The 23,503-nt window shown below is 50.5% G+C and overlaps 13 protein-coding genes across 13 annotated transcripts; 7 read left to right on the top strand and 6 right to left on the bottom strand.

Moving 5' to 3' along the window:
- Positions 1-147: 147 nt before the first annotated feature.
- ASPGLDRAFT_22303 (putative pre-mRNA splicing factor) lies at positions 148-1,859 on the top strand (the record flags this gene model as incomplete). The annotated part of the gene is made up of 3 exons (XM_022543168.1): positions 148-189; positions 274-301; positions 349-1,859. The coding sequence occupies 3 exons, from the start codon at positions 148-150 to the stop codon at positions 1,857-1,859; spliced, it is 1,581 nt and encodes a 526-aa protein (XP_022405517.1).
- Positions 1,860-2,026: 167 nt separating this feature from the next.
- Positions 2,027-3,005, top strand: ASPGLDRAFT_42435 (J-type chaperone JAC1). Its single transcript, XM_022545604.1, has one exon. It carries the CDS (start codon positions 2,031-2,033, stop codon positions 2,775-2,777), a length of 747 nt encoding a protein of 248 aa, XP_022405516.1. The 5' UTR covers positions 2,027-2,030; the 3' UTR covers positions 2,778-3,005.
- Positions 3,006-3,341: 336 nt separating this feature from the next.
- ASPGLDRAFT_42434 (uncharacterized protein) lies at positions 3,342-4,426 on the bottom strand. Its single transcript, XM_022545603.1, has one exon. The coding sequence runs from the start codon at positions 4,223-4,225 to the stop codon at positions 3,791-3,793; it is 435 nt and encodes a 144-aa protein (XP_022405515.1). The 5' UTR covers positions 4,226-4,426; the 3' UTR covers positions 3,342-3,790.
- Positions 4,427-4,470: 44 nt separating this feature from the next.
- On the bottom strand, positions 4,471-5,444 carry ASPGLDRAFT_748952 (uncharacterized protein). The gene has a single exon (XM_022549760.1). The coding sequence runs from the start codon at positions 5,229-5,231 to the stop codon at positions 4,716-4,718; it is 516 nt and encodes a 171-aa protein (XP_022405514.1). The 5' UTR covers positions 5,232-5,444; the 3' UTR covers positions 4,471-4,715.
- A 629-nt stretch (positions 5,445-6,073) lies between these two features.
- Positions 6,074-7,731, top strand: ASPGLDRAFT_42433 (tellurite-resistance/dicarboxylate transporter family protein). The gene has a single exon (XM_022545602.1). The coding sequence runs from the start codon at positions 6,272-6,274 to the stop codon at positions 7,430-7,432; it is 1,161 nt and encodes a 386-aa protein (XP_022405513.1). The 5' UTR covers positions 6,074-6,271; the 3' UTR covers positions 7,433-7,731.
- Positions 7,732-8,687: 956 nt separating this feature from the next.
- Positions 8,688-9,467, bottom strand: ASPGLDRAFT_748209 (uncharacterized protein). Its single transcript, XM_022549756.1, has 7 exons — positions 9,394-9,467; positions 9,289-9,342; positions 9,127-9,241; positions 9,010-9,063; positions 8,945-8,957; positions 8,810-8,889; positions 8,688-8,753 (listed from the first exon to the last, which is right to left on the bottom strand). The coding sequence occupies exons 2-7, from the start codon at positions 9,298-9,300 to the stop codon at positions 8,740-8,742; spliced, it is 288 nt and encodes a 95-aa protein (XP_022405512.1). The 5' UTR covers positions 9,301-9,342; positions 9,394-9,467; the 3' UTR covers positions 8,688-8,739.
- Positions 9,468-9,979: 512 nt separating this feature from the next.
- ASPGLDRAFT_54808 (uncharacterized protein) lies at positions 9,980-10,341 on the bottom strand (the record flags this gene model as incomplete). The annotated part of the gene is made up of 2 exons (XM_022548103.1): positions 9,980-10,111; positions 10,173-10,341. Coding segments are annotated over 2 exons (300 nt in total), but the record flags the coding sequence as incomplete, so codon positions are not given.
- Positions 10,342-11,435: 1,094 nt separating this feature from the next.
- ASPGLDRAFT_116778 (RNA 3'-terminal phosphate cyclase-like protein) lies at positions 11,436-12,650 on the bottom strand (the record flags this gene model as incomplete). Its single annotated transcript, XM_022539808.1, has 1 exon — positions 11,436-12,650. The coding sequence occupies one exon, from the start codon at positions 12,648-12,650 to the stop codon at positions 11,436-11,438; it is 1,215 nt and encodes a 404-aa protein (XP_022405510.1).
- Positions 12,651-12,939: 289 nt separating this feature from the next.
- ASPGLDRAFT_31937 (3-hydroxyanthranilate 3,4-dioxygenase) lies at positions 12,940-13,642 on the top strand (the record flags this gene model as incomplete). Its single annotated transcript, XM_022544121.1, has 2 exons — positions 12,940-12,971; positions 13,096-13,642. The coding sequence occupies 2 exons, from the start codon at positions 12,940-12,942 to the stop codon at positions 13,640-13,642; spliced, it is 579 nt and encodes a 192-aa protein (XP_022405509.1).
- Positions 13,643-14,076: 434 nt separating this feature from the next.
- ASPGLDRAFT_31936 (CAP-Gly domain containing linker protein BIK1) lies at positions 14,077-16,140 on the bottom strand (the record flags this gene model as incomplete). The annotated part of the gene is made up of 1 exon (XM_022544120.1): positions 14,077-16,140. The coding sequence occupies one exon, from the start codon at positions 16,138-16,140 to the stop codon at positions 14,077-14,079; it is 2,064 nt and encodes a 687-aa protein (XP_022405508.1).
- Positions 16,141-16,788: 648 nt separating this feature from the next.
- On the top strand, positions 16,789-18,481 carry ASPGLDRAFT_747830 (putative serine/threonine protein kinase ENV7). The gene is made up of 3 exons (XM_022549753.1): positions 16,789-17,165; positions 17,233-17,851; positions 17,917-18,481. Exons 1-3 carry the CDS (start codon positions 17,046-17,048, stop codon positions 18,456-18,458), a joined length of 1,281 nt encoding a protein of 426 aa, XP_022405507.1. The 5' UTR covers positions 16,789-17,045; the 3' UTR covers positions 18,459-18,481.
- Positions 18,482-18,982: 501 nt separating this feature from the next.
- Positions 18,983-20,379, top strand: ASPGLDRAFT_163526 (putative oxidoreductase, short-chain dehydrogenase/reductase family; the record flags this gene model as incomplete). Its single annotated transcript, XM_022542548.1, has 6 exons — positions 18,983-19,064; positions 19,129-19,580; positions 19,638-19,764; positions 19,816-19,899; positions 19,946-20,044; positions 20,097-20,379. The coding sequence occupies 6 exons, from the start codon at positions 18,983-18,985 to the stop codon at positions 20,234-20,236; spliced, it is 984 nt and encodes a 327-aa protein (XP_022405506.1). The 3' UTR covers positions 20,237-20,379.
- A 141-nt stretch (positions 20,380-20,520) lies between these two features.
- ASPGLDRAFT_54802 (uncharacterized protein) lies at positions 20,521-23,494 on the top strand (the record flags this gene model as incomplete). The annotated part of the gene is made up of 4 exons (XM_022548101.1): positions 20,521-20,896; positions 21,534-21,587; positions 21,637-22,465; positions 22,515-23,494. 4 exons carry the CDS (start codon positions 20,521-20,523, stop codon positions 23,002-23,004), a joined length of 1,749 nt encoding a protein of 582 aa, XP_022405505.1. The 3' UTR covers positions 23,005-23,494.
- Positions 23,495-23,503: the final 9 nt, after the last annotated feature.

Raw genomic sequence — 23,503 nt, 5'->3', positions numbered from 1 at the left:
ACACAGCGCTTCACTTAACTTATTGGTCTCTACTTTGAGAGGCTCAACAGTCACCAGCAGGCCAAACGATCTCATCAACTGCTGGACACAACACTGGAAGAATAAAAATATTCTGTGACTGTTCGATCTGCTCAAACCCGCGACAAGATGATGCACCCCGCGAGACAGGCCTTCGTCGAGGAGACAGAGGTAAGCTTGCCCCATTCCTTCAATCTTCACTCTGTTCTCACCATCAATCTATCAGCCAGAACACGTACTAACATGAACACATAGGACGATGGCATCGACCTGGCCAACATCCGTAAGTACCAAATCCTCCCAACGCGCTGTCACTAACAACTGCAACAGCCGTCGACCGCGACTATGAACTCCCCCCATCAGCAGCGGGTATCCCCGCCGAACGAGCCTCCGCCATCTTGTCCCAATTCGAACGAAAACGCAGAGCAGCCGCCATGGCCGTCCCGACAGACGACAACCGCGTGCGCGCACGGTTACGAGAGCTTGGCGAACCGATTACGCTGTTTGGCGAACGCCCTGTCGACCGACGAGACCGATTGCGGGAGCATTTGACAGATCTGGCGGACCAGCAGCAGGCCGCGGCCCTTGAGGCGGGTATGGACATCACAATGGCGGAGGCGGAGGACGAGGAGGAAGAGGAAGGGGATCAGCAGGAGGAGTTTTATACGGAGGGAGGGGATGCGTTGCTCGAGGCGAGGAAGGATATGGCAAGGTTCTCGCTGCCGCGGGCGAAGGCGCGCGTGGCACGGCAACGGGAGGAGTCGACTATACCGCTACGGACGCATATTAAGCACCGCAAGGCTATTAAGGAGAAGATCCAGGGCTTTGATTTGTACGGGTCGCAGATTGCGGGAGACCGGCCGGTCGGTATATGTCGATTTGCGCCGGACGGACAGACGATTGCTACGGGAAATTGGTCTGGCGGTATCCGCTTGATGAGCGTGCCCAACCTCGAAGAAAAAGGGAGTCGGAAAGGACATACGGATCGGGTTGGTGGTTTGTCATGGTTTCCGGGAGCGACACTGCCTTCATCCAATGTGTCTGAATCGTCGGTTAACCTGGTCTCTGGCGGAGGTGAAGGAAATGTGGCACTGTGGTCATTGGACCAGGAACAACCGTTGGCGACCATGTCCGGACACTCTGGGCGTGTATGCCGGACCGAATTCCATCCCTCGGGGCGATATGTCGCATCTGCCTCGTACGACACGACCTGGCGACTATGGGACGTGGAGACGACACAGGAACTACTACTACAAGAGGGCCATTCGCGAGAAGTCTACACGGTAGCATTCAACAACGATGGCTCACTACTTGCCAGTGGTGGTCTCGACAGTATCGGCCGTATCTGGGATCTGCGCACAGGACGGACGGTGATGATTCTCGAGGGCCACATCCGGGACATCTTCGGCCTCGACTGGGGTGTAGACGGGTACCGAGTGCTGTCCGGTTCCGCAGATGGATGGGTGAAGTGCTGGGATCTGCGTCAGGTAAAGAGTACCGGGGGCATCGGAGCACACAAGAGTATCGTTTCGGACCTGCGATGGTACAAGGGCGCCGAATCCACGGGTTATCTGCCAACGACTGAGGGCGGAATGGATGTCGACACTCCCACAATGACGGTGAAGGAACCAGAACCGGTACAGCCGAAGAAGTCAGGGTCATTCTTTGTGACGAGTGGGTTCGATAAGAACGTCAACGTGTTCAGCGCGGATGACTGGTCGTTGGTGAAGACGCTGAGCGGACATGCGGGCAATGTTCTCAGTACGGATATCAGCGACGATGCGCAATGGATTGCTAGTTGTGGGCATGATCGGACGGTGAAGTTGTGGGGGATTGAATAGTCCTGTATACCTATTCCCAGTCAATTAATTGAAGAATTCAATGTCCAAAATGTATTCTAGAGCTAGTTACTAGTTAAAATGACATCATCCTTACTAAGCATAAAATCGGCCTCGAACCATCTCCGATCTCACAGGAACTCCTACGCACTGTCAATAGTCGATCCGACCACAATGGCTGCCCTACGAACAACCCTCCAACGGCTCCGGCCGGGCTCAACGCCGTTATCCCAATCATTCACAAATCGCGCATACCAACCCGCCCTCCGCGCATTCACAACAACCCCCCAAACCCTCAACAACAACACCGAAAACGACATCCCCAACATCAACATCACAAACTACTACACCCTCTTCCCCTCAACCCTCCCCTCAGGCCCGCCCCCAAACCTAGAAACAAAATTCGACATCCCCCTCCGCACCCTCCGCGCCGAATTTCTCTCCCTCCAAAACCGCACCCACCCAGATAAATACCCCCCCGGCGCACCGAAGCAAAAAGCCGAAGCGCTCTCCGCGCTGCTAAACGAAGCCTACCGCACGCTCTCCGATCCGCTCGCGCGCGCGCAGTACTTGCTTAAGATCCAACACAACATCGACGTAACGGCCGAGGAATCCGCGGCAACGGACAAGCAAGCGCTCGACCCGGAGACGTTGATGGCTGTTATGGAGGTTCAGGAGAAAATCGAGGAACTTGCCGAGGAAGAGGGGTCGGGGGAGGAGGCGGAGAAGGTTATTGAGGAGATGAAGGGGGAGAATCGGGAGAGGGTTGAGGAGGGGGTTAAGGTGCTTGGGGCGATGGTTGAGAAGGGGGATGCGGAGGGGATGAGGAGGGAGTGTGTTCGGTTGAGGTTTTGGTATAGTGTTGGGGAGGGGTTGAAGGAGTGGACGCCGGGGGTTAGGGAGATTCGGTTGGTTCATTGATTTTGCTTTGTGGAGTTTGGATAGGGTGAGATGTTGTATATGGAGGAGTGGCTTTGCATATGGATGTATGTTCACTCTACTCTACTTTTGTATATCATTGGATTCTAGAAACATGAGACTTGGATACTAACTGTTGCGGCTTGCAACAGAGTACATGACTGGAAATGCGGAATATATACCAGATGAACATAAAGCCCGAGATACTTATATATATATACCACTCCTGTTTCAATATCAAAAATTCAATATATAGAACACAGACCAATACCATAGCATGCAATGAAAGATAAGACTGACACGATCGTACGCACTTGGATTGAAAGAACCAAGTACGGCTATTCGAGGAGTCTCCATTTCACGATTCACCACATTTCATATCAGCTTCTATTTTGCTGTTCTGCCGAAGGATTCACTGTGGGATCTATATCGAAAAAGAACGTAGGATATCAATGCATTACAAAAAGAGGCCATGTCTATCTCGAACATGCATATGTCAATTACAAGATGAGAATACTGAAGCCCACTGAAGACAACAGTACACAACGTACAGGAAGATAATACAGTCTGACTACGATGGATAGGTTTGACTACTGAGTGACATTGGCTTGCTGCTGAAGAGGAATCAACCTGCATTCTCTTCAAATAAACAAACCAACGTTTTCGAGTAGACATTGTACAGCCTTAACTGTCGACAGTGATCAATGGGAATAGGGCTCTACGTCCTTGGGGAAATGCATTCTACAGATTACGCCGTTGAAGCAGTTAACTCACCATACGCACTACAGTCACCGTAAGCCCTAGAGCGCACTAATGACTGCATAGTCAGCACACCCACTCCATAAACTTTCAATCAAGTCCCGTCCTAACAGCCGAAATCCACCATCTCCATTACTGGTACCTGCAATTATCGTGGATCGTTGCGTATGACAACTACTCCTAGGTTCCGGTCAATGAAAAGACTCTGCAGCCAAGTTCTGCAGGACGAAAACAAGTAGGCAACGCTGAGGAATCTTTCATGACCGACGAGGGTCCGGATAATCATCGGGGATTTGTATCGCTCGTAGCGCGGCCAATTTCTGCAAGACGAGAATGGAAGGTGACGGTAGTGAGAGTGGATGATCTGCTATGAGCGTTTTACATGGTACTACCCTGTACGGAGTACTGCTGCCCGTTATGTATGAGAATGGAAGGAGACAGTAGAAATGAGTGAGATGGACGAAATGTTCAAAGTTTGAACAGACTCTCGGCAGCTTAATCGGTGGAGGTTGGAGCATTGTCGACAGCATTGTCTCTTCATTATCCTTGTCATTGGTTGTTGGTGAGGGGGTAGTATCGTCGTGGAAGCGAAGGCGCAGGTGGCAGGTATCTGAGTGATTTATTCCAGCCGGAGGTAAATCACTACACACTGCACATCCCGAGAAGCGTGGATGTGAGATCTGCTTCAGCATAGTAGCCGAACAAATCAATCTGCATCAGGTATTGTCTCCGAAGACAATGCAGTGACAATCACAGTTCAGAAAGTCTAGAAGACAGGAAAATGAAACTGTGACCAACCTGATACTCCCGCACGACCCCGTGCCCCTGTTTCTATCACTAAGTTTGTTGACACCCGCACCTGGACCCTGCACTGGGCTCCCGAAGGTGCAGCACTGTCGGGTTGAAACGACAGAGTTAGGCCGGTCTCGACCGGAGACAGACAAGACGGAGAGAACAGGAGAAACAGGAAGGAAAAAAAAAAAAAAAAGATCATCCGGGACAAGACTTTTGACCACAAAGGAATGAATTTCATTCGTTCGTGCCCGGCGGTTGCTGAAGTGATGTGGGATGGGTGCAGAAACCAATAGACTGGACAATGTCGCAGTGCTTGGAAGAGAGCTGAAGCGGATGCATCCCATTCAATTCAACACAACCCCCGCTCAGTCTTGTCGTATGTCACGGTTACTTCCACGCCAAGGTATGTTCGCAAGACAATCCCGACGAATCATCAACAGCTGCAGTACCGGACATTGCCAAGCACGTGAGCGATACGCACCTAATAAACCCTCGCGCTATAGCAACAAAATAAACCGGCTGAAACCGACGGGAGCGGACAAAATACGACCAATCCCGAAAGCTTATGTTGTGTACCTGTAGCGAAGTTATAGAATGGTGCCGAGTGGGAGTCGGTGGTGTTTCCGGAAGGTAAGAAAGGGGCGTGCCCAGATTGTCCGTAGTGATTTGCCCAGAGGCCAGGGTCCAGGACCCGGAAGCCTCGGGGTTGCTGAAAATCGGGGAAACCACCGGCGGGCCGTGAAGAAAATCTTTCGGAGGTCGTTTCGGGTTGCAATGCACGCGAGTGGACGGTTTGATATCATTGGTATGTAAGGAGAATGGAGTACACTGCATATACTCTGGACCATGCGGAGCACACCGTACACTACCGTATACAATGCCAATGCAATTAACGCTGGACATGTATCTGCTTGGCCCCTGCTGCCCAGACAGCCAACAGGACGAGAAAATAGATTAGTAGTGATAGACATGACTAGTAGCGAGAGATAACACGCATGGAATCCTCGCCCAGAGTCTTGTCGCAGTGGGATTGTGGCTGTTAAGAGGCAGCATTCCTAATTTCAGGATTGGGAGGAGAAAAAAGGACGCCTAATAGACTTTGCTTGGCTTGGCACTTGGCATTAGTAGCTCGCATCATTATAGTACAGTATACAGTTTAATGGATAGACATGGATAAAGGATACATTTAAATGGGATGTAGTTGTATAGCAGTAACTTGTATGGTGATACTGAAGGTGGTGAGTCTGCCCTATCCTATACAGTTATGATATTCACAAAATCCCCGAGCCCTGTATATCGAAGTTATAAAGTATAAGTATTATACATCTTCATGAAAGGAATGTATATTCGTGATCGGCGGAAGCCAAAATAGATCCGCCGCCAAGATGCCAAGATATCCACTGCGTCGCCACGTCTTGGCGCCGATCGCCCCTATCGGTCCGTAGGAAAACCGAGTATACGGCGTGTACGGAGTAGTATGGGGTGGTATGTATAGTAGAGTAGAGACATACTAGAGTAGAGTAAACATAATATGGAGTAACGACAATGGTAGTGACAGGTATTTCATGACAGTAGCATAGTAACACAGTGCAGGTACACACCAGAACAGTAACACAGCAGACGCATCATGCATACACGCATGCTCATTCTCGGTGGCAGTACTGCTTGCGTCTCGCGTCCCCCCCCCTGATGTGCATCTTGGCCATTTCTATATCTTGGCTTCCCGAAGTGCAAGATAACGATCCATGGATGTTTACCCGATCACTCCGTTGTATAAGTATCAGCCCCTATCCCGAACCCTATTCTGATCTGTTCGGTATCATTCATTCGTTTCTTTTCTATACTCATTCAATTATATAACCAATCTATACTACTATACTCTCTATATCTTTCCTATTTCATACATCTTTCTATACTCATACTATACATCGAAAACCGCCGCAATGTTAATCCCACCCTCGTCTTCCCAATCCGAGTCCGTCATGCTCAAACATGACCCTCCCATCAGCCTCACTGACCGTCTGCACCACTTCACCTGGGCCTGGTACACCCTCACCATGAGCACTGGTGGGTTGGCAGTCCTCATAATCAACCAACCCAACACCTTCCCCGGCCTCCGCGAGATCGGTCTAGCAGTCTACATCTTCAACCTGATCCTCTTCGGCCTCGTATGCTCCCTCATGGCCCTACGCTTCGCCATCCACGGCAACCTCCTCAAATCCCTCCGCCACGACAGAGAAGGCCTCTTCTTCCCAACCTTCTGGCTCTCCGTCGCAACCATCATCTGCGGCCTAGACAAGTACTTCGGCGACGAACCACAACCCTCCTTCACACAAGCCCTCGAAGTCCTCTTCTGGATCTACTGCGCCTGCACCCTCCTCGTCGCAGTCATCCAGTACTCCTTCGTCTTCACCTCGCACTCCTACGGCCTGCAAACAATGATGCCCTCCTGGATCCTCCCTGCCTTCCCCGTCATGCTCAGCGGCACAATCGCCTCCGTCATTGCCGCAAACCAGCCCCCGCGCTCTGCGATCCCCATCATCACAGCAGGCGTCACCTTCCAGGGTCTCGGCTTCTCCATCAGTTTCATGATGTACGCGCACTACATCGGCCGCCTGATGCAATCGGGCCTCCCCTGCCGTGAACACCGCCCTGGAATGTTCATCTGCGTCGGCCCACCCGCCTTCACAGCCCTTGCACTAATCGGCATGGCGCAAGGCCTCCCAGAACAATTCGACCTGCTCAACGACGGCGACGACCTCGCGCTTGACGGACGAGTCCTGCAACTCCTCGCCATCGCGGCGGGTGCATTTCTCTGGGCACTTAGTCTGTGGTTCTTCTGCATTGCTTCTATCGCGGTGATCCGCGAACGACCCACGGCGTTCCATCTGAGCTGGTGGGCGATGGTCTTCCCGAACACAGGGTTTACGTTGGCTACGATTAGTCTGGGGAATGCATTCAACTCGCCCGGTGTGCTTGGCGTGGGGTCTGCGATGACAATTGCGATTGTGTGTATGTTTTTGTTTGTGTTTGGGGGGCATGTGCGCGCTGTGTGGAAGAAGGATATTATGTATCCTGGGAAGGATGAGGATGTTTCAGAGTAGTTTTTCTTTGCCGTTTTTGGCTAAGAAAAAAGTGATTTCTGAGGCGTTTGGGATGGTGTTATTTGTTTCGCATTGGTTTGATTTGATACCATAGCAGGCGCTTCTTCCTTTTCCTCTTCTTTTCTTTTTGTGACCTTCCACAGTCATTCCCTATCATTTTTCCTTCTTTGGTTTCGTTTCACTTTTTGACTATTGACTTGACTACCTCTTTCTTGTTTATTTTCTTTGTTATTAGAATCACTAGACTGTACATAGCCTTGCATTTTCTATTGAATACATACGCAATCTGAACTACACCCTTGAATGATTGACGCAATCCACGTAACCATACAAGTACAAGTAAGACAGACCTCATACCCCGGAAATACAATAAATACACCTGATCCGAATATCGTGACACGGACAGGAGTACATATGATATCATATATAACCAACCATCAATAAGCCAGATCCACGATGTATTTGTAATACCCATTTGCCAATTCCTTGGAAACATCAATAGATAACAGAGAGATGAGCACATGTCTAGTTGCCCTGCATAGCAATAAAAGACGCATGCCAAGAACTAGAGGCAGAAAGAAAGCAGATAAACACAGCCTCCCCCATTCCTTCCGGAATGCAATGCAATGCCATGAAATCGAAGAAAATAGAACAACATGATCGACATTGAATAATTCTGCCTGTTTTCTATCTCTGTATCCACAAATGATGGCGTTGGTCTGGGCAAAAACTGTATGTAGCGCGATATGATTGGTCGGTCATTTTTGTCAGCCCTAATTTTCAATATTTCCGGTTTTGGGTCTTGGCGCGGTCTGCAGAGAACCAAATCTCGGAATGATCCGGATGTGCTCTATAATAAGCCCAGAATACATCAGCCAAGATTTATATGCTACTGTTTGCAAGTTTCTACGATGCGACAGATGGTAAAGAAAGAATGATCAGTTCGTGCCCCCCATTCGGCGAGTGCCAAGGAAAACTCCATAAAACCTTGGCCAGGACACGCAACTATATACAAGATACCAGTTACTCCGACAACCCCACCAACCCCTCATTATATACGTCCCGCTTCAGCGCCAAGGTAAATGAATCATGTCGCTATCGGAGTGCTGATGGCCTTGTTGCAATTGGTCGTGGTCGTGTCGAGCCCGAGGGTGCGTAGATAAGGTTGGCTCGGATTGATCTAGATCCATTAGTATGGCCAGATATCCTTGGTAAGAAACGTACGTTAGCAGTTTCAAAGCGCAGCTGGTCTGCGGTGTGGACTAGTGCTCGGTGGAGGGAACGATCCAGGTATGGTTGCTCTGACATCATTGGTTTGTTGGTAGGAGTGGAGGGACGACATAGGGCTGCCCTGACATCGGTTGTTTTTGGTAGGAGTAGAGAGAACGACGCAGGTGTGGATGCTCTGACATCGTTTGTTTTGGGAGGGATGATGCAGGTGTGGATGCTCTGACACCGTTGAGAAGGGAACAACGTTAGGCATGACTGCTCTAACGTCGTCGGTGGAGTAGCCAAATACTCAAACCTAGTCTCAGATAGTTAGCGAAGCCACTTCAATGATGCGGAGAGCAACTTACTGGTGTTGTAACCAAGTTGGACCGCCCGCGGGTGGAAAATTGCTTTTAGCCAGCCTAGTATTGATTAGAATGAACAAGGCGAGCTAGAACAGGATACCAACAAGCTCTGTCACTCACTGGGCTTGTCCACAGTGCAGGCAAGGGAGAGGAGACGGGTGTTGTAGTGCTTGCTGAAGGATGCCGACGTTGCCAAATAGGAGACCGAGACGAGGATCGGACGCTCATGACCAGCCTTGTTTGGTTAGAGAGCCCATTTTTAACAGCAGTGAGACTCCTTACTAGTGATGCCATTCGGTTGGGTCGCCCGCGGGTGGACGATTGTTTTTAGCCAGCCTGGTATCAGTTAGCCTTAGTAGGATAAGGTGGGCAGGAGATGATACTCACAAGCTCTGTCACTTACTGGGCCTATCCACAGTGCAGACAATGAAAGAGGAGGAAGGTCGACTGTCAAACAGGTACGGTGGCGTCATGACGTCGTCGATAGAAGCCTTGTGAGGTTTTCGTTACAAGTGTTTCGAAGAGGCTGAACCGCCTGCGGTGCGGACGATTATTTTTAGCCAGACTTGTCATCGTCAGTACCAGTGAACAGTCACATGACAAGGCCGGAGGCACATACAAGCTCTGTCGCTCACTGGGCCTGTCAGCGGTGCAGGCAAGGAAGAGGAAGAAGAGAAGGGTAGACTAGCTATAAACCATAAACAGTAAAAACAGGGAGAGAATTTCCTGAAACGGGCCTACTTTTGTCACGTCAGGAACGTGCAGGGCCCGGTGCTCGTGGCCAGCCTGTCACTGTAAGTACCGACATATGTACTATGGAAACTACGAGGGTGACTCACTAGCACTGTCACTAGGCTGGGCTTCAGGCGGTGCGGGCGGAGTGTTTTTAGCCAGCCTTTGATCATCAGTATTAGGAGACAGTACTGTGACGAGACTGGAATGGAAGGAAGTACTCACAAACTCTGTCACTTACTGGGCTTGCCCGCGGGGCCTTGACACGAGCAGGAGAGTAATACCAAGTCTAGAAGGAAGTGGTAGAGTGAGGAAGGAGCGAGGAGGACGAGGAGGTGGGAGGGAGGAGGAAAGAACGAGTGTAGGCAGTTATCTGACGACAAGTAAGTCACAGGAAAATACAAGAAGGGAAGGGACGATGATAAGAATGATACTCAGACCGCCGTCGTTGTCGCTGGGTGACATGACGGTGTCTGCTGCAAGAACTGGCAGGTACGAGGTAGGTGTAGGAGGAAAGAATTCGGGGAGCGACGAGGGGCTATTTATGTTTATAGCTGGAGCCTGGGCGCTAGCGACAAGTGAGACGAAGAAGGTAGGAGGCATTAGAATGGCGTAATGAGTGCCTTGACGAGTTGGTCGCTCCTGCCGAAAGAGGCACGTAGTAGGGCCGGCAGGGCGGTCGGGGGCAGGCCGGGCGGTGGCCGGACGGAGGACATCAGGTTAGACAGTCCTTAAAGCTTCAGACGTCGAGAAGGAAGAGATTCGTCTCATGTTGCAGTCGAAACATGTCGTCCATAGGGCTGAAACTGGCCAGAGCTCATGACAGCGGGAGGCCCGCACGATCAGCAGCATCTAAAGGGTAAGTCGCGGCGCCCCCAGCTGTTTCACTCTTGGTCGAGGGCAGAGAGGCTTCATGAACTAATCAAGTCTGGTCAGTAGCAACAGGAAGCACGCGTTCATCATTCATGCTAGGTCGACTGTCCTTTTCCTTCCTCCGTGCCGGTCCAACGACGTGAAACATATTTACCGACGTAACGAGCGAAACGAACGAAGCTAGATAAAGAAAGAGGAAAAGAAGGTTGAAAAGGAAGTAAAATGCATTAAGGTTTGTTATATACAAGAAAAAGGGTTCCAGAAATGGGTGACAAGGTGTACCGACGGCGGTCCAGCCTTTTTGTACACATGTAGTCCATCGGGCATGAGCATAGGTATTAGCATTCCAATGCCGGCTGCAAGTCAGATATCGGATGAGATGGCAATGGGCCAGTCGACAATCACTGCGCCCTTACGCAGCCCTTTCGACTCCCTGCAGATAACCATAACATCCGACAGGCCGGTATCAATTTTGGCGGTGAGGCCAACGACAAGTTGGTGACTTGATCCCCGGCCACGTGTTAAGGCCCGACAGAAGTTGGCAGGTCCGGGGTAACACGAAGTGCACGACATCCAATCGCAAGGCGAGTATGCCGAGAGGATATCAGTGACGTGGCTTGGAAAAAGAAATATAACAGCTGCCTGTCAGGTCGGAATAGCAGATGCAGAGGATTGTTGGCCGGTCTGCTAACTTGTCGGTTTCACATGAAATAGTAAATTCCTCGACACGGTCCTTGATATAAATACCGAACCACGGAGAGCAAGGCTGCATGGACCGTGCAGTGGTAGCCGTGGCAGGAGGGTTTCTTTCGGCGTGGTGGCATTCAAGCAACCTTACGTCCAACATTGCCGATACCACGACCAACAACACTGACAATGACGTCGCTATTTTCATTTTCCCCTGCAGCGTCACGAAGACCCCAGCCTGGGGCACCGATCTTGGCCAGATCTCTGGCGAGTTGAACCGTGTTCTCGTCAGCAATGACATCCCGACCGATTTGAATTCGGCCAACATCCTCAGATCCCATCGTCATGAGAGTCAACATGGTCGCGACGGCAGGGGGTGCGACGCAGCCGCCTTTGGAGACGGTTTCGAGTAGCTGATAAGCACACTGCTTTCCGATGTCCTCTGGCGGTTGACCACCCTCAGGCGGAGATGCCACATCGGCAGAAAATAAGCATCCGGTCGAGGACTCTGCGACTAGCGACAATCCAAATCCAAGACCGATCTTCTTCTTTGCGGAGGGGTTGGTTTGCTCAGGTGCAGGCACCAGCGGAGCAGGCGACATGTCAGAAAAGACGTAAGTGTCGGGACAGAGAGAGTTCAGAACCCCACGGGCGGTTTCAATCATTCTGGCGTTGTTCGAGCCAGAAACACCGACGGAATAGGCTACACCACGAATCCGCTTGATCCTGCCGCCATTCAACAGATGCAGAGTCTTGGGAAGTCGAACTTGGTGACCAAAGACCAGCTGCACTTCTCCACCACCACCCCTGCCATTGGGACCCGGGTTCGATCTGCGCAAGACACGAAGCTCAATGTTGTTGAATATTCCGAACTGGTTGTAAAGCGGAAGGATAGCGGTTCGAACGCTGTCAACCGACATGTCACCCGTCGGGGTGGAAGAAGTAATCACTCCGGGACCGGTAAAAAGGATCTTGATTGGTGCCTTGGAGAACGGCGCCAACAGGCAGAGAGGAATCAAGTAATAGCTCAGGCCACGAGTACATCCCGCCGGCAGCTCATGCTTAATTACACCTCCACTGCTCGTTCCAGCACCGGCAGCGCTTCCTGTAATCAAACCCGGCTTGTAGACGATGATCGTACCGGTGTACGAAATTTCCATTTGCGAGCCATTGGTCACGGACTCGAGAAGACGGAGGAAGGAAATCTCGTGTTGCGCCAATCCAGGGTTCGTAGGCGACGAGGAACGGATTTGGGAGATATGGACCGTACGGCCTGTCAATGTCGAGAGGACAAGACGGTATGGGAAGTTTTTATGGCCGGTAAACCGGATCGGGGGCTGGGAGGTGGTCATCTTGGCTGATATAGTTCCAAAGTAGAATTGAATTCCCCTCCGTATTGACCTTGACCACTGCTGAAGAATCGCGCCGTCCAGAGCTCCAAATAAAAAATGGAAAAAGCATTTCGAAAAATTGTCGGAAGAGGGTTATTCCGATACCCGCACAGGCCTTAAGTCCGGCCTTATCTCCATGAAGCACGTGACATCATTTGGGTTCCATCTCGAGTCAACTTTTACTACTGTCGTTGCTGAAGAAAAGACAAGAAAAGGACCTTGACAGAAAGGAAAACTCCTAGAAGCAAAGATGCTCCCTCCGGCGCTGAATCTCCCGAAATGGTAATCAATCCCCCAGTGGAATCAATCTTCCCGATCCTCTTGCCCCTCCCCCGCCGCAACGATCCAGGCTTAGATATGGTGAATCACACTCGTTAATGACCTTCTGACGATGATTTCCCTACAGGCTCGAAGCTAACTCCCACCTCCTCCAACCCCCGGTCAACAACTACTGTATCTACCACCCCGCCACCCCGGGAACCGCCGGCTACACAGTAATGGTAGTCGGCGGCCCCAACGCCCGCACCGACTACCACATCAACACAACCCCCGAATTCTTCTACCAATACCGCGGCTCCATGCTCCTGAGAACAATCGACACCTCGACCACCCCACCAACCCCACAAGACATCCCCATCCACGAAGGTTCGATCTTCCTCCTCCCTCCCAACACCCCGCACTGTCCCGTGAGGTTCAAGGATACGATCGGTGTTGTACTGGAGGCGCCGCGGCCGGAGGGTGCGCTGGATACGATGCAGTGGTATTGTAGGGGGTGCGGGGGCGTTGTTTGGGAGAAGAGCTTTGTGTGTACGGATTTGGGGACGCAGGTTAAGGCTGTTGTGCAGGAGTTTGAGGGGGATGAGGAGAAGAGGAGGTGTGAGAGGTGTGGGAAGGTTGCGGATGTGAGGTATGGGGAGGGGGAGATTGTGCAGCCGAGTAGGTTTCCGGAGTAGATGCTTTCTTCCCTTTTCTGGGATGGAGAATATGTTACGAGTATGATATTGATGCCCGCGGAGCAATGCATATTAGGATTTAAGATTAGGACGGCCTTGCGTACAGATATAGTAGGGATGGATAAATGGGATAGAGAGAAAAGGGAGAAGAGAAATGTTGTACAAACATTTAAAAAGGGTAGGTGATTCAGAGAAAGGAAACTGTATTAACACAACGTAGCAGTTGAAAATCTCCAACTGACAGAAAGAGGGAATAACAGGAACAGGTATCCTGAAGATGAAGAAAATGCCGAAAAAGAATAAGGAAATGAAAAAGGAAAAGAAAGAAAGGAAGAAAGCCGTCCCAGAAATAACCATCTCAAATAAATCAATGCAAAGAGCCTCAATGCGTCGAACAATAAGGCAACATTCTAATGCCTCATCCATGTCCGTGTCTAGTCATCAAAAGGACAATCGATACTTTCGTGTCCATCTCGCTCACAAAGAGCACACCACTTCGACCCATCAATCACCCCGGACGACTTACCCGCAACAGCTGACAGGGACGAGTTCATTCCGCCGCTGATTCCCTTCAGTCCTTCCAGGACAGCGTCGCGGCCGGTCTTCTGGGGACCGGTGGGTTCACCATGGCTGCTGATGCTGTTTGAAAGGCTGGAAGTTTCCGAATCCTCTGCACCAGAAGATTCTGGCGTAGGCTTGTTCTCATTCTCGGCTGGCTTTTCGTTTTCGGAGGGTTGTTGTTTCGGTGCTGGGGTCTTTTTGGCGTTGTTACCGAACATGCTGGTGCAACTCAGAATGTCGTGGCCGTTGGCCTCGCAGATCTCGCACCATAATGCACTGCCGTCATCTGACTGGGTATCAGTATCAGACTCGTGCATGGTCTCCAAATGGCGACGGGAGCTCTCAGAAGCAGTGCGGTGGTGAGCGTAGAAGGGATGCTGGCCGTCATGGTTTTGGGACTCATTGGGCACCACTGTGCGGTCAGAAAGACGATGAGCGTGGTTCACAGTGTTCGCAATTCCAATGTTTCCGGTGGAACTGGAGGGTTGGTGCTGTGCCTGAGGTGCGGCCGTAATCGTTCCACTGCGAGCATGGCTGTTTTCATCCAGCTCCAGTTGGTGGAGCTCGTGCTCCAATTCTTCGAGACGGGAGGTCTTCTTGTCATCCATGTCCTCATACTCTTGAAGACGCTGTTCCAGGGTCGCGAGATGCCCCGGGTCCTGCGACGCACCGCCATTCAGTTGCAAAGCCGACAGGTTGGGATCGCCTCTGCTCAACGAGTGGATGATGGCTTTAAGACCGCGAATCTCGTCATCCTTCTGGTCCAGTTCCTTGGAAGGCCAAGATCCATTTGCTGGTGGTTGCGCGCTGTGCGTTCCTGAAGAGTTCCCGCGCTCCTTGTCCAGCTCAAGCTTGGTCCGCTCCACCTCACCTCGCAAGAATTCAACCTCGGCCCTTGCTTCGGCCTCCCCACGCCTTGCATCCTCAAGACCCTCCTCCAATTCAGATACCAGTTCTTCCAACTGCTTCAGCTGTTGCGCAACGACTTCGACGTCCTCGTCACGTTCCTGCAGTTCTCTATGTTGTTGCAGTAATTCTTCGAGACGCTGCTCGTAGACCCGCTCTGTCTCAGAAGCGGCAATTTCCAACGTGTCAAGGGTGCTGCGGAAATCCGCCCGGTGCAGATCGAATTCTTGTGTCAATTGCGCAATCCTCTCGTTCTTCTCGCGCAGTTGATTACGGATCGAGAGACCGTCCGATCCTTCCAATTCTTCTAAGGTGCTTTGGAACTCAGACAGCAGACCCGACTGCTCACCAAGCTGCTGGTCTCGCTCCAGTAGTTGTTTCTCCAAGCTCTTCACATTATCTTTCAAATCTTGTATCTCCGTAGACATAGAATCCCGCTGGTGCATATCCGAGGTTCTCACAGAGACAGAGGAGACGTCATCTTCTGTACTGACGCGAGAGGGTGGTCTTTCGGACATCCGCGACGGGGGTTTAATCGGACTGCGGGGGAAGCCATTGGGACTGGGAACAGGGCGTGCGGTGCCGGACGGTGTGCGCAGTCCGTTCAGACTCAACTTGGACGGGGTCGGGGCTTGTCTTTGCGGGGATTCTGGACGAGGCAAAGAAGGACGCCTCACCTGTGGACGACGCGTAGCGGGACTGGGACCGACGGACTTGCTGAAGTTGACGGCGGGCCGTGTTGGTGTTGGCGGGACGCCGCCCGCTACACTAGCAGAGAAGGCTCGTTTGGTGACATATTTGCTATTGTTCATCGGCACAAAAATACCAGACCCCGGGTTGGACGTCGAAAAGTACTTTCTGCCTTCCACATCGCCACTGTTCTTCCCTCGTCTGGCATGTTCCGGCGCCAGTTCAATCCCAGCAAACTTGCCTGGTTTACCGGCGACAGTTCCCAAGTATTTAACCGTTCCATACATTCCTCCGGGGACATTCACCGTGTCCCCGGTCTGGACATCGTCCAGAGGCGCCATCGGAATTGCTTTTGCTGAGGCGTTGCTATCGGACGACAAACGGGGGAGGATTTCGGGTTCAGGGATTCCGCAGGGGTGGGGGGAATATTATAGCGGCGAACGGAGCGAACAGAGCTTTCGTCGGGTTTAGAATTGGACTTCGTATAATGTATCAGATCAATAATCCGTAGAATTGAGTAGAATCGATCTCCAGCTGAGGAAAAAAAGGGGGGAGAGGAGAGATGTTAGGTCATGGTTAGCAGTAGTGGTGGACGCTTGTCGGTATTATCTTTTCTCCAGTGTCTGTTGGGCAGAAGCAAAAAAGCCCGACAGAAAGGGGAAGAAGAGCAGACAGACAAAAAGACAGAGATAGCTTCAAATATACAGCTAAATCAGGTCAATCCCTACTAACAATAATCTATCCTAGTCTAGTATTTGTATCTCTCACGAACCATGGGTTTGTGCCATTCCCGCCCGCTCCACCGGCGAGCATCAGACAACATCATCTTCCTCTCTTCCTCCAACCTTTCCTCTGCCACTCCCAGCTTCACCTCATATTTCTGCTCTGTTTCGTCGCATTAGGTCTTATACTTTGCTGTTTTAAAGTGCAACATCTCTGCGCCTTGCATTCCAGCCTCTTCTACTTGCCTTGAGGACACTTGTCTCGGTTCACGGCCCCCATTGCGATCCTGCCACGACCAGACCACGTCCAATTAGCCTCTGCTTTGTCTGACTGACAAGCCACAGACAGTCGAGACACTGTCGCGCGGTGGAGTCCTACCCGTTATTGACGCAGACGCCACGATTTCACGCCTCTCACTACGTATCCTCTCCATACGCCGCACTCCGTACATCACCCCGGATCCTCCGTCACCGTTTCATCTGATCGCCCCTTACCCTCCCCTGTCATTACATGAGCTTTGAAGATGGCGCAATACTTCTTCGATCTCCTTTACAACTTTACAGACTGCATGTGCTGCTTTCCCAGCACGCCGCAGCTGAAGATCAACAATCGCAGCTTCAAGTTGCTACGTCTCCTGGGTGAAGTATGTCTCATTCCGCTGATCAACGGATCTCCCCGGACAGTGCGCTGACGCGAGATGAGTCGTTTAGGGTGGTTTCTCTTACGTGTACCTCGTTCAGGATAAGTCGACGTCGGAACTCTTTGCGCTGAAGAAAATCCGTTGTCCGTTCGGTCAGGAATCCGTCTCCCAGGCCTTGAAGGAAGTGGAAGCATACAACCTATTCGCAAAGCAGAAGAATATCATTCATTCGATAGACCATTGCGTGTCGACCGAAGCTGGCTCGAAATTCCGCTCCGACGGCGGCGACGCAGGATCCAAGACGGTCTACATCCTTCTACCATACTACCAGCGCGGAAACCTCCAAGATGCCATCAACGCAAACCTCGTCAACCACACTACATTCCCGGAGAAGAGGCTCATGGCCCTGATGCTGGGTGTCGCCAATGCGCTCAAGGCTATGCATCAATATCGCGTCAAGAGCAATGCCGGAACGACGCGCAAAGCCAAGACGGTTCGAAGAGAAGGCGAAGAAGCTGATACGGAATTGGCGATGCGCATGGAAGCCCCCAAACGCCGGGCTAGTCAACGGGTGGATGAGGATGAGGATGAGGAGAATGAGCCGTTGATGGACGATGAGGTCACCAGAAGCCAAGAAGGGGTACAAGACGGTGACCTGCGCCCATACGCCCACAGAGACGTGAAACCTGGTGAGTCGGCAGCTCTGCATCACTTAATCTAAGTTTTAGAATATTAACGGCTATTCGCGGTTTAGGCAACATCATGATTAGCGAAGATGGCCACAGTCCAGTTCTCATGGATCTGGGATCCTTAGCCCCTAGTCCCATTCCGATTACCTCCCGTTCTCTCGCATTGGCAGTCCAGGATACAGCCGCAGAACACAGCACGATGCCGTACCGAGCCCCTGAACTATTCGACGTCAAGACCGGATCCGTCATCGACACAAAAGCAGACATCTGGTCGTTTGGATGCACATTATACGCATGCTTGGTCGGAAAGAGTCCATTCGAAGCTCGCAGTGAGGAAACTGGTGGAAGTCTGAGCATGTGTGTGCTCGGTGGAGACTGGCGCTTCCCCGATGAGAAATCGGCTTCCAAAGGCAAGGGCAAAGCTGGGGGCGAACAACAGGGCGAGGGCGCGAGTTCGAGCGGAACAAGTTCGATGAGTGCGCAGGTCAAAGATGTCGTTCGAAAGTGCTTGGAAGTTGAACCGGCAGACAGGCCTGACATTGACGAACTCATTCAGATTCTGAAGGATGTCATCCAAAACCTTTCGGATGATGCTGGATCTTCGTGAGCGATTCTCTACATGCAACGTCTGCTATAGAGTGATCGACTCATGCTATTGATCTGGGATCGTGTGTGCTGTCTTTGATATTACTGAATTGTACGATATGGGTTGAAGATTGGATATCTTCTGAATCACTGGCAACAAGGAACTTCTCTTTCTCTTTCCATCTTTTTTCTTTTTCAGCATTTTCTTGCATTGGCTTGTTGGCCGTGCCAGGGTTCTTTTGTGTACTCTTTTCATGTCTGAGTTTGATACCATAATCTCAGTTGGAGACAGGTCTCTAATACATTTTTGAATTTCCATTTCAATTATCTTATGCTTCAAGATATTTCTCTATCTTGATCTCCAACCAAGAACTGTTCTCAGATGGTGGACTAGAGATCCGACGCATCTGAAGTTCCGTAATTCGGCCTGGCTCATGATGACGAAAGATACCCCAAAACAATATAACCAAGGCGTTTCTACTGATTTGTAGAAGATCCTTTGCAGTGACAATACTCATTTCCAGAGTCATCACGCCATCTAGCAAAATGGGAGGACCAAACTTCGGTCCCGACACAAAGGGCAACGAGGTCATCGATGCCTTCCCACACAGAATCCAAAAGAAAACGTGTACGCCCACCACACCATAATCAAATAAACCCACAGAGACAACCAACTAACACCCCATAACTAGTCATCCTAACCGGCATGGGCACATCCGACCTCTCCACCACAACCGCCGAAACCCTCGCCTCCGGCGACGCCGCAGCCCTAATCCTCATCGGCCCCTCCAACCGCGCCATCCAACCCATCTACGAAACCATAAACACCAAATACCCGCGCGTCAAAGTAATCTTCATAACAGCCAACATGAGCAAGCTCTCCTCCGTCCGGGGTGCCGCGGACGTGATTCGGAAACTCGAGGTCACGCTGGATGGGATTATTTGTTTTCCGACGGTTATGGCGGACGAGTGGGCGGTTACGGGGGATGGGGTGGAGAGGCATTTTGGGGTGAATTATTTGAGTCATTTTGTGCTTGTTAATCGGTTGAGGGGGGTTATGCCGGATGATGGGAGGGTGGTTGTGGTGGGGAGTAGTATTCGGCCTGATGCGGGGGCTTGGGGGTTTGAGGATGTTAATTTTGATGTGAGTTCTCGGTCCTAATCAATAGGGGGGTTATGGAAAAGGTGCTGATGCGGATAGAATGGGAAAACGTATCATCCATTGGATGGGTATGCACAGTCAATGTTTGCCAATGTGCAGTTTGTCAAGTGTTTGGCTAGTCCTGATGAGGGACGGTCAATGATTGCGTTCGCTGTTAATCCGGGGAGTAAGTTATACTGCACCAGGTCTGACATATCGTTGCTAATGTTGGGTACAGACACCAAAACGAATCTCCATACATCCGTCTCACCAGAGCAGGTTGCCTCGTGGCTCCAACGGAAGAAAGAGAGTATGTCCATTTGTACACCACTCAACATGCTATATGGCACGATTCTAATGCCGAATAGTCAAACAAGACCTCCCCCTCCTGTTACAACAAGCCCCAAAATCCCTCTCCCAGGGCTGCGCGACTGTCCTCAGAGCACTTCTAGACCCAGGTCTTAAAAGTAAGTCACTTCTCCTCTATCCAGCTCGATATAGATGGCTGATATGGCGAAGATCAATCCGGGGCATTCCTGGATAACTGCCAGGTTCGGGCTCTGCAGCATATTGATTTTCCGGCTGGGGAGGAGAGTTCGAGGCAGTTGTGGAGGAAAAGTAGGGAGTTGGCAAGGGAGGAGTGTGATAGTTTTGCTTGAGTTATGTGTCTGGAAAACTATGGACTGAATGGAGGTACGGCGATTCTACATCATGAGCTTCGAGAGCTTTGGTTGGGCTCGGAAGTGGCTGTGAGTCTATTCAGAAGCTTTATGTCAAGACAAACCTTATTTACTGAATGCTCATCTCATATTTTGTATGTTTTGAATAGTTAGATGCGAATATCAATGTCGCATGTCTGATCATGATTACTTTTTTCTTTCTAGTCCTTCGGTCATGTGACAGTGTTTGCAGCTCGCCCAATCAAGCTGATCATGTTTTATGCATGACCCTACCACAACTTAACCACGACGCCTATACGGTTGGATGGGTATGTGCTCTTCGCTACGAAGTCAATGCCTCCCGGGCAATGCTGGACGAGGAACACGAACGGCTTCCTCGTGGCCCAAACGATGACAACAGCTATATCCTCGGCCAAGTGGGCAAGCATAACGTGGTTATTGCATTTCCCGGAGCAGGTGTTCACGGTACAGAAGCCGTTGCTCGAACCACGGCGCATATGATTCGAACGTTTCGCAATATTCGGTTTGGGCTTATGGTTGGTATCGGAGGGGGTGCTCCCAAATCACCGGACCCCGCTGACCCGGCAAATGATATACGGCTTGGGGATGTTGTTGTTGGTGAGCCTAAGGGAAGATATGGTACGCATTTCTCTCACTCAATTGCCGATATTCCAAGGAGCTGTGATACTCATGGTAAGAAGGTGGAGTTCTGCAGTATGATAAGAGGCAGACATAAAGATGACGAGACGTACGATATCAGGTCCCGGTTGAACCAGCCGCCAAGTATTCTTTTAAATGCAACGCAACTACTACAATCAGACCATGATTTTGGCGGGGATGAAATGAATCAATACATCGACAAAGTCTGCACAGGACCTACTAGCCTCAGAGCTAGCAAGCACTATCGGTTTCCTGGTCGAGACCATGATCAACCATTCAAAGCAACTTGTCCACATGTCCGCGGGGTGGACTGCTCATCCTGTGACAAGGATGGCTTGGAAAAGCGGCTTGATCGAGAATCTGACTATCCTGTTGTCCATTATGGGCTTATCGCTTCAGGTAATACAGTCATGAGTTCTGCTCAGCGTCGAGACGAATTACGGGATACCTGGGACATATGCTGTTTTGAAATGGAAGCAGCGGGTCTGATGAATGATTTCCCCTGCATTCTTATCAGAGGCATCTCTGACTACTCCGATGGCCATAAAAATGACAACTGGCAACCATACGCGGCTGTTGCAGCCGCTGCTTATCCCAAGGACACTTCTTCGAATAGTACATCCACAAAAGGTTGACCATACGGAGGCCGCGGCCAATGTTCTCAAAGACCGTACGTCTACACATTATACAGAGGGACTCGCGGCTAACTCTTTCTACAGTCACCCAATCACTTGATCGAGTTGAACTAGGTATAGCCAAAGTCAACACCGTTGCGGATGAAAATCAAAAGACAGAGATTCTCGATTGGCTTAGTTCAAGTGATTATGGTACTGAGCAAAGCGACCTTTTTAGTAAGCGGCAACCAGGAACAAGCCAATGGTTCATCAACTCAAACGAATTCCAACACTGGCTCAGGGGACGCAACCAGTCACTCCTCTGTCAGGGCATCCCGGGTGCGGGTAAAACGATCATGGCATCTATTGTCATTAATCATCTCAACTCCATATACTATGATGTCCGCAGTATCAACACCTCATTTATATATTGTAACTTCCGGCGCCAATACCAGCAAAAGCCAACGGATTTTCTGGCAAGTCTCTTGAAACAGATGGTTTGGCAACATGGCTCTATACCAGAAGACTTGAGAAGTATTTACGAGCGCCACAAGGTGCTGGAGACTCGGCCTTCTTCCGACGAGATTCTGGAAGTGCTGCGTACTGTTCTTTGTTCCTGCCAAAAGGCCTTTATTGTCATTGACGCGCTGGACGAAATCCAGGTTTCTGACGGGGGGCGTGCAACGTTCCTGTCCCATATATTTGCTCTACAAGGGAGTACAGGTGTCAATATACTTGCAACCTCGCGATTCGTTCCAGAAATTGAAGAGGGGTTTTTCAAAAGGGAAAGCGCTTTTCTGGAGATTCGTGCCATGGACGACGATGTACGGAATTACATCGAAGGACACGTGTCACTGCCACGATCTATTATGTCCAAAGATCCTGAGCTGGAAAGCGAAATCAAAGTGAAAATTATCGACTCGGTGGATGGAATGTAGGTACTACGTGGAACGTATAACTTTCAACATGCTGACAGACTTCAGGTTTCTTTTGGCAAAGCTACATTTAGATTCATTGCAGGATAAAGTATCACGCAGTGAGGTGAAGCTTGCGTTGACAAATCTTCCTAAAGGCTCCAAGGCATACAAAGAAGCATATGAAGAAGCCATGGGACAAATCAAATGCCAGTTGACCGGCTTTCGAGATCTTGCTCTGCGGGCAATCGCGTGGATTACCTGTGCAAGAAGGCCTCTTACGACCAATGAATTGCAACATGCCCTAGCAGTCAGACGAGGAATGACAGAATTTGACGAGGATAACCTTGTCAACGTTGGTCTGATAATCTCTGTGACATCTGGCCTTGTCGCAGTGGACGAGAAAAGCAACATTATTCGACTAGTTCACTATACTGTGCAAGAGTACTTTGACCAGACTTGGGAACACTGGTTTCCTAATGCTCATAGGGATGTCGCTGAGACCTGCCTGACATATCTAACCTTCGATACTGTAGGGACAGAGGCCTTTGCGTTGTAATTATCTCAAACCCCTCTTGTCAAGCTGCCACAATATCTTCACAAGTATGCGGCTCAGAACTGGGGCCACCGTGCTCGCATACAATCCGTGGATAAGCAACTGGTATTTCGATTGCTAGACAACGATCAAAAACTGCTTGCTAGTATTTATCCTCTGATTCTGCCGAAATCCTTTGATGGCCCACGTTCTGAAGACAGCAAAACATGTTACAAAACTCCATCTGGCGGCATATTTTGGCCTTGAAAATATTGTGGAAGCAATCATAAGAGATGGTTACGATCATACAGCCAAAGACGAAAAAGGACGAACTCCACTATCATGGGCCGCAGAGCAAGGCCATGAGAAGACGGTTCGAGTTCTGCTGGATAGTGGTCTAGATCCTAATTTAGAGGATGCCTCCGGAATAATCCCACTTGTGGAGGCTCTCCTGAAAGGGCATACTAGAATCTTGCAATTATTCATGAAGAGCAACCATAGGCCGAACTTGAGCCAATTCTAT

This window comes from Aspergillus glaucus, assembly GCF_001890805.1.
Source record: "Aspergillus glaucus CBS 516.65 unplaced genomic scaffold ASPGLscaffold_2, whole genome shotgun sequence".
Classification (NCBI taxonomy): domain Eukaryota; kingdom Fungi; phylum Ascomycota; class Eurotiomycetes; order Eurotiales; family Aspergillaceae; genus Aspergillus; species Aspergillus glaucus.
This window is presented reverse-complemented; position numbering and strand designations above follow the sequence as displayed.